At 54.5% G+C, this 8,257-nt stretch overlaps 1 protein-coding gene across 1 annotated transcript; it reads left to right on the plus strand.

The window, feature by feature from the left end:
* Positions 1–293: 293 nt before the first annotated feature.
* On the plus strand, positions 294–6,759 carry CCDC42 (coiled-coil domain containing 42). The gene is made up of 7 exons (XM_037915131.1): positions 294–370; positions 1,393–1,498; positions 1,763–1,867; positions 3,185–3,382; positions 3,940–4,161; positions 5,824–5,982; positions 6,556–6,759. The coding sequence occupies exons 1-7, from the start codon at positions 294–296 to the stop codon at positions 6,652–6,654; spliced, it is 966 nt and encodes a 321-aa protein (XP_037771059.1). The 3' UTR covers positions 6,655–6,759.
* The last annotated feature ends 1,498 nt before the right edge of the window (positions 6,760–8,257 follow it).

The following is an 8,257-nucleotide window of genomic DNA, read 5'->3' on the forward strand; positions in this document are numbered from 1 at the left end:
ACAGGAGCTTTAAGGTTGCTAAGTAACCACCTGGCATTGTCCAACCCTGGCTGCTGGGGTTCCATGGATTCCAACGGTACATGGAGCCAGCCACCAAGCCTCTGTCTGCTGGGGGCTCTGACAAGGAGGGAGGGGAAGAGAGGGCCTTGGGAAGAGCAGGAGGGAGGTACTCAAGGATTGTGGGTGCGTCCCACGCCAGCCCGCTAACTCCTACATAGGGCAGCTGAGCTGGGCCCCAGGGAGAGGCTGCACAGGTGGGGCCAGAGCAGGGCTCGCCGGGGGGAGCAGACACAATGGCCACCATGGAGGAAGAGGACCTGTCGGAGTATTTCCGCATGCAGTATGGGCAGAAGCTCCTGAAGCTGCTGATGTGAGTAACACGCTCCCCTCCCCATCCCATCCGTCCCCCGCCTTCTATGGCCTTCCACTGTTTCACTCTCCTCTGTCCCATACACCCACCTCCTTCTCTCCTTTCCCCCACATCCAGTCCTTCTCCCACATCCCTTCTGCCTTCTTGTCTCTCCACCATCTCTCCCTCTCCCACCTTCCCTTGCCCTCCCTCCACCTTTCCCCTCATAGAATATCATAGAATATCAGGGTTGGAAGGGACCTCAGGAGGTCATCTAGTCCAGCCCCCTGCTCAAAGCAGGACCAATCCACAACTAAATCATCCCAGCCAGGGCTTTGTCAAGCCTGACCTTAAAAACCAATAAGGAAGGAGATTCCACCACCTCCCTATGTAACCCATTCCAGTGCTTCACCACCCTCCTAGTGAAAAAGTTTTTCCTAATATCCAACCTAAACCTCCTCCACTGCAACTTGAGACTATTACAGCTTGTTCTGTCATCTGCTATCACTGAAAACAGCCTAGATCCATTGTCTTCAGAACCCCCTTTCAGGTAGTGGAAAGCAGCTATCAAATCCCCCCTCATTCTTCTCTTCTACAGACTAAACAATCCCAGTTCTCTCAGTCTCTCCTCCTAAGTCATGTACTCCAGCCCCCTAATAATTTTTGTTGCCCTCTGCTGGACTCTTTCCAATTTTTCCACATCCTTCTTGTAGTGAGGGGCCCAAAGCTGGACACAGTACTCCAGATGAGACCTCACCAATGCCGAATAGAGGGGAATGATCACATCCCTCGATCTCCCTCCCATCCTGCCTTTCTCCCTGGGCACAAGTAGAATTCAGTCTCCATGCTCATGGAGCCCTGGGCTTCATCCACACGTGGTGCTCTGCCATGGCACCCCAGCCCTAGCCCTGTAGCTCAGAGCCAACAGGGCACAGGCCGACCGAACGGCGAGGCCGTCTCCCTTGTGATGGGCAGGCAGCACTGAGCTCATGGGCGCAGCCACAGGCAGCCCCACAGGGAACGCTTTTGTATCTTTGCGGCAGGAAATTCCCAGTGGCGGAGGAGCAATCCCCATCACCATCCATTCGGCTGCTGGAGAAGAAGAAAGAGGCCACACTGGTGCACAGGGCTATGGAGGCTCAGAAGGAGGTGAGAGAGGCGTGCATGAGGGAGCCCCGCCATGACTGCTATGACCCACAACACCAGCTAGGCTTCTTGCACACCCTCCACCTCCTGCTGGGTCCAGTCTCCTCAGGCACCCCCTGAGAGGCACAGTGCAAAATCTGTCCCACTGGCCTCTCGCCCTGCTTTGGAGGGTCAGGGTCGGGGAGCACCGACTATTGGCACCGGAAGGGGGGCTCACTGAGTCAGAACAGCTGGCTCACCTTTTGCCTTTCTCCATGATCCCTGTAGGCTTTCCGGACGAGGATGGAAGCCCTGAATAACCGATGGGAGGAGCTCGGGGCCAAGGAGATTCAGCTGAAGGCTTATATAAAGAAATTTGAGCAGTTCATACAGGTACAACCAGTCCAGCGGCACTCACATAACACACCCCTGAGCTGTAACACAGCCGCCTGTTCCCATTCCATGTGAACGTCTCCTGTGTGGTATACCCGCACACACCCCTGAGCTGTAACACTGCCGCCTGTTCCCATTCCATGTGAACGTCTCCTGTGTGGTACACCCGCAGACACCCCTGAGCTGTAACACTGCTGCCTGTTCCCATTCCACGTGAACGTCTCCTCTGTGGTACACCCGCACACACCCCTGAGCTGTAACACAGCCGCCTGTTCCCATTCCATGTGAACGTCTCCTGTGTGGTACACCCGCACACACCCCTGAGCTGTAACACTGCCGCCTGTTCCCATTCCATGTGAACGTCTCCTGTGTGGTACACCCGCACACACCCCTGAGCTGTAACACAGCCGCCTGTTTCCATTTCATGTGAACGTCTCCTGTGTGGTACACCCGCACACACCCCTGAGCTGTAACACAGCCGCCTGTTCCCATTCCATGTGAACGTCTCCTGTGTGGTACACCCGCACACACCCCTGAGCTGTAACACAGCCGCCTGTTCCCATTCCATGTGAACGTCTCCTGTGTGGTACACCCGCACACACCCCTGAGCTGTAACACAGCCGCCTGTTCCCATTCCATGTGAACGTCTCCTGTGTGGTACACCCGCACACCCCCCTGAGCTGTAACACAGCCGCCTGTTCCCATTATGTGTAGAGGGCTCCTCCATGATACACCTGCACACACCCATGACTCCCTCCCTCTCAACTCTCTTCTCAGCATAGAACAGGAATGAACATTGCAGGGCAGTAGCCATGATGTTATCTGCCAGGGCTCCTCCCCCAGAGCCTCTTCTCTCTGTATCTCTGCCAGAGAAGGTTTCAGGAGGGGCTGGCCAGGGGTGAGTTGCTCTATGTTGCCATGAGCCTTCAACACCAGCTTTGTCGTGCTCAGTTTAAGTGGCATCCATCCCAAAGTCTCAGCCAACATCTTCCCTTAGTGCTGGTAGCAGGGTGTTCTCTGCAGTCCTCCTTAGGACCAGGTGCCAATGGCTGTGGAAGCTATGGGACCCCATGCCAGCTGCTGGTGACTGTCTAGCTCGATTGCTGCCCATTGGCGTGATCATGGCTCATTCAGGGTTCTTCTCCCCTCCCCTCCTCCATGCCGCCATAGTCTCTCTCCTTTTCCAAGTACTGTTGATGTTGGAGGGGCGTGGGGCTGGATAGGAGGCATCTCCTTATGATGTGGTCACATCGCTAACCTCCCACATCTCTTGTCTGGGGTTTCCTTTCTGGGGTGGTGGCGGGGGGGGATTGCTAGGAAAATGACCTGAAGCGAATCAGGGCCCTGAAGAAAGCCAACAAGGAGAAAGAGCTGAAGAAACAGAGGGTGAAGGAGCTGGCCAAGGCCAAGCTGGACATGGCGGTTCTAAAACAGGAGCACCAGCAGCTCTCCAACAAGCTGCAGCAGTACTCCATCTTCAACAAGTACCTGGAGACGGTGGTTGAGGTGTCGGAGGTGAGCCTGGACCCTAGGGGCTCCCACATGCTGAGATGGGGAGCTGAGATGGGACCATGGGCAGGGGCAAAAGTCTCAGGGAGAGATGAGGCAGGGCCCAGGGTTCCCTGCAGCTGGGTGCAGAGAGTGTAGAGGAGGTGAGATGGGTTTCCCTTGTGCTAGAAAGGACCCAGAGAAAGGAGCAGGGCTGTGTGGCAGGGACCTAGGGAAGGGACTGGAGGTTTTAGCAAAGTGGAGGTGGGACTCCAGGGATTTGGCCCAGGGAACAGAGGGTGAGGCTGGGATGAGCATGGCCCTCCCATGCGTGCGTGGGAGGCTCAGGCCAGGGGGAGGTGTGATATTTTCCTGGGGCAGGGGTGATGACGAAGCTGGGTCACAGGAGAGTGCTGGTGTGGTAAGGATACTCTGGGACAGATGTGCTATTCTCCCCTGTTAGAGGGGAGGGGATGTCCTTCCCTGCCTGGGCTGGGTATCAGTGCCACCAAGTGGCAGTGTGACAGGCTCCCGTGCGCCGTGCAGGGCTACGGGGCAGTAACGCCCAGTGCACTGTGCTGCAGTTTGAGGAGATACGGGAAGTCATTGGCCGGTACAAGACGCTGGTGGGCATGCACCAGGACCTCATGCAGTCGGCGCAGGAGGGGCTGGAGATGATCGAGCAGGCGAAGATGCGCCTGTCGCACTACACGGAGGAGAAGGACGACGAGATCCTGCAGCACAACAACCAGCTGGCGCGCCTGCAGACGCGCTTTGACCAAGCCCGCAGTGATGTCATCGTCTGGGTAAGGGGGATCCCCATACACGTGCCCCAGGGAAGCCCTCTTCCTCTCCGCAGACACAGGCGGGGGACTCTCCCAGCTTGCTGGGCAGTGGTGGGACAGGAGGCTGGCAAGGCAGCAGGATACTGCCACCCTGTTTGCTGGGTGGGTGCCTCACCCCTGACCCAGTGGGTCATCCCAGGGTTCAATCTGTGACTGCACTGGGCCAAGGACAGACCCTGGGTTTCAGGGCACTGGTGGGTCACAGAATCATAGACGTTAGCCCTTGTGCATAGCAGGAGAGTTCCTTTCGGTCGATTTCAAATCTGTCTGTCTATACCAGGGAAAACCCCAAATGCCGCTGCCCTTGCCACAATTTAAGTCTCGCCTGAGTTGGTTCTGCATGGCGACCGAAGCTAGACTGATTTAAGAGAGGCCTAACCCAGCGTAAGGCCGTGATTCATCGGAGTACTGAACTGGGGACCAGTGGGACTCTGCCCACGCGTCATGTTAGGCACAGGTGTGAATAGCTTGCTGAGTCAGGGTCACCTTGCATCTACGCTAGGAGGTGCCTGGGGGTGACAATAAAGCAATGGCATGACGTGGGTGCATTTTTTCTCATTTAGACCAGACTGTTGGGATACAAGAGACCTATTTGGTCATATCCAATCTATCCCCAAGGGCCAGGGCTGGATTGTTCCCCACAGGAGGGCCTCCATGGCTTTGTCTAATGTAGCTGTATAGGCCTCAAGTCTTGGGGCTTTCCCCAGTCCCTGGGATGAGGATCCCAGGGGTTCAGAAACCTCAGCATGGCTATGGTTTTGCAGCTGTTCAGCCTTTGCTTTGTCCTTTTGTAATCCATGACTCCAAATTATACCCCTTATACCCCTTGATTCACCCCTCTTTTCTGTTTATACCCTTCAGAGATTTGCAGATAGTTGTCATGGTCCTCCTGGTTCATGGTTGGTAGCCAGGGTCCTGTGAATGATGGGATGACCCGACTGTGTAAATAGCTGCATAATTCCCCCTGTTTTAGAAGTGGCCGCAGAACTGTGCTCTGCAATCCAAGCTTTCATTTAAAATCACAAGAAAAGTGAAGAAAACCTTCCAAATGCGACGCATCCTGTCTTATTGTTTGGTTCTGGTTCCTTCCCCATTTCTAGTACTGTTATACAGTATTTATATCATTACCTCTTTGAACATTCCCTGATGAAGGCACGCTGGCTGCTGCTGCTGGTGTGAATTGTTTTTCTTTCCCAGCGGCATTACAATGTGCTGCCCCTTTAGCAGGGTGTTTTTTAAGTTTCCCCCGGCCTTTTCCAGTGCTCCCGGACTGTCCATACCTCTTCCCTCTGCACCATGCTCACTAGACTTAGCTCCCCAAACCAGCTCTTGTGAACTCTGACCTGCTTGTGCAGGTGCATTCTGGGAACTTGCCATTACTCTGCTGATTTCTCATAATGATGATCACCAGCTATGGCTCATGATCCCGAGCCGAGCCGAGACTTTTCCAGGTGTGAATGGAAGTGAAAGGACAGATCCGTGCTGTGTAGTGTCCAGGGGGAGGGTGGGTACTGCCCAGGTGGCAGATGGGCCGCTATCAAGTTGGTATCTCTAGTGCTTTGCCACCCTCTCTGCTGAGCACCGTATTTCCATGCTCTCTGCCTTCCTCTCCTCTCTCCGCAGGAGTCTCGCTGGGCCCACATTCAGAACACAGCCGCCAAGAAAACCCTCATGCTGGGCACCATCAAGATGGCCACCCTGAACCTCTTCCAGAGTGTGAGCAAGCAACTGAAGGAGACCTTGAGCGTGCCCGTGGAGGACACCCACAAGCAGCTGGACATGGTACAGCCAGGGTGATGCCCACCCCTCACCCCCAGATCAGGGAAGGAGAGCAGCACCTGCCCCAGCTGCAGGAGAGGCCTGGAGAAAACAGAGTGTATCAGGCACCTCACCCCACCCTGGAGGGGACTCTTTAGGACAGAGCTGGGGTGCTGTTGGCAGAGCAGAGGGGGGTGAACACCAGCAATAAATGAGCATGGTGTCTGAGTTGATCCTTGCCCCCTCTCGCTCCAGAGAGGGGCCAGGGCAGGAGAGGGAGGGTCTATTTGTGGAGGCAGAAGGCTGGATGAATTGGGACCACGGGTGACTGAACTGGCTACAAATCCCTTGTGTATCTGGGCCATCACTCCACGCTTCCATTAGCTGGCTCCCTGCCCTCAAAGACTGGCCCCCAAAGAGCCATCCCACTTGCTCTGAGCTGGGGATGCAAATGTCCAGTCCTCCTCCTCTGCAGACCAATTTAAAGCCATGGGAAATGTGCCTTTCAGAGGAGACAAACAGCTGCTATTCACGCTGCAAAAGCCATTCCAAGCAGTCCTAAACCTCCAGCCCTGCCATCTCTCTTCTCTACCCCAGATCCAGCAGTTCATCCAGGACCTCTCCGATATCTGGGCAGAGGTGAGAAAGAAGGACATCCAAAGCCGATCAATGATAGTTGTGGTCAAGGACGTGTAAGGGAAACACCAGCTGCCCCTGTTCTGCCAAGGGAAGGCTTGGCCAGCTGAGACAGGAAAGGAAAGGGTCTCCCATGGATGCTGCAGACTGTACTTCGGTGCTCTCCGTCCTCCTGGCTCTGAGCTCCTGGGCAAACGGAGACTGTCTGTGTTATAAAGACAATGTATTCTAAGATGCCACGTCATTTTCATGGAGTTTGTTCCTCACATTACATTAAAAACCACCCCACAGCGCCCTGACATAGAGCTGGGGGCATTTCTCCACTTACACGTTGTTGCTGAAAACTATAGATTTGGCTCAACCAAGATATTTCGCAAACTCTTCCTGAATTCCCCAAAAATCTCCCAAAACTCCAAACGTTTCATTTCAACATTTTCTGACCAAAGCATTTCTTTTGATTCAAAACATGCTGTTTCCATGAGACGTTTCCTTCCATTTTATTATTTTTTTTAAATGTTAAAAAAAAAAAAAGCTCAAAACCAAAGTTAAATGTTCCATTTTGGGTCAGACAAAATGCTTAGTTCGACACCAAGTGAACTCTTTGATTTGTGGAAAAATTTTGGGAATTTAGTTATCAACTTGACCCAAAACTAATATGTGATCTGATTTTTCGGAATTGGTAGACGACTAAAGAAACCAGTTATTTGCCCAGCTCTCCCAGGGGGGATGATCGCTCCCCCAGTATCACAGCCACGAATCCTCTTCGGTACTGAGAGAGTGGGATGTTCTGCATGGAGAAAGAACATCCCAGCGAACCCAGCCCCAGAAAGGCACTAATGAGAAGGCTGGGCCAGAGACTGGTCAACCCACTGGGTTTGTCTGTGTCTCATTCCCAGCAACACCTCATTCTGGCTAGGGCAGAGACTGCTCTGACTGTTATGCATCCCCCTCTATCTGATTCCCTGAACCTCCCCCTGCACCCAGGGACTGGTTACAGCGTTTTCACTTCACTCAGGGATAGGTCACTTTCCTGAGGTAAAAATTCCCCCAGGCTGATATGGAGGGAATGGAGCAGCTCTCCCAGTCTGGCAGGAGGCCTGGGGAGGAGAGCGGGTGCCCTGGGTTGGTGTGAGAGATTGAGAGGGGGGAGCATGTGCCTGGGCTGGTTTGAGGGGCTGAGGGAGGGGCACAGGTCCCCCAGGCTGGGGTGAGGAATTCAGGGAGGGGAGTGGGTGCAGGGGCAGATTTGAGGGGCTGGGGGAGGAGAGTGTCTCCCAGGTTGGGGGGATGTTTGGGGGAGTTGGTGTCCCAGGCTGGTGTGAGAGGTTGGGGGGAAGAGAGAGAGTCTTCTGGGATGGCAGGAGGGATTGCGGGAGGAGCAGGTCTCTGTGATGCTGCCCAGGAGTACCCATCTTTGTGAGGCACCTCGCTACCACCTGCCCTTAGCGTGAGGGAGCCTTGTCCGTAGCTGCCCGGGCTCAGTTCCATGACACCACCAGTTACTGGCAACACAAACATTCCCCCTTGGCTGCTGTGGGCTCGGCTTTTTCTGTACAGGTTAGCGATAGGCACACATTAGCCTCTGGGTCCTCCACGTGTCCCCTGTAGTGTCGCAGGCCCCTATCCCCAGAATTACGCAGCCCACCGTTCCCAAAGGAACGGT

This window comes from Chelonia mydas, chromosome 14 (genome assembly GCF_015237465.2).
Source record: "Chelonia mydas isolate rCheMyd1 chromosome 14, rCheMyd1.pri.v2, whole genome shotgun sequence".
Taxonomy (NCBI): Eukaryota; Metazoa; Chordata; order Testudines; family Cheloniidae; genus Chelonia; species Chelonia mydas.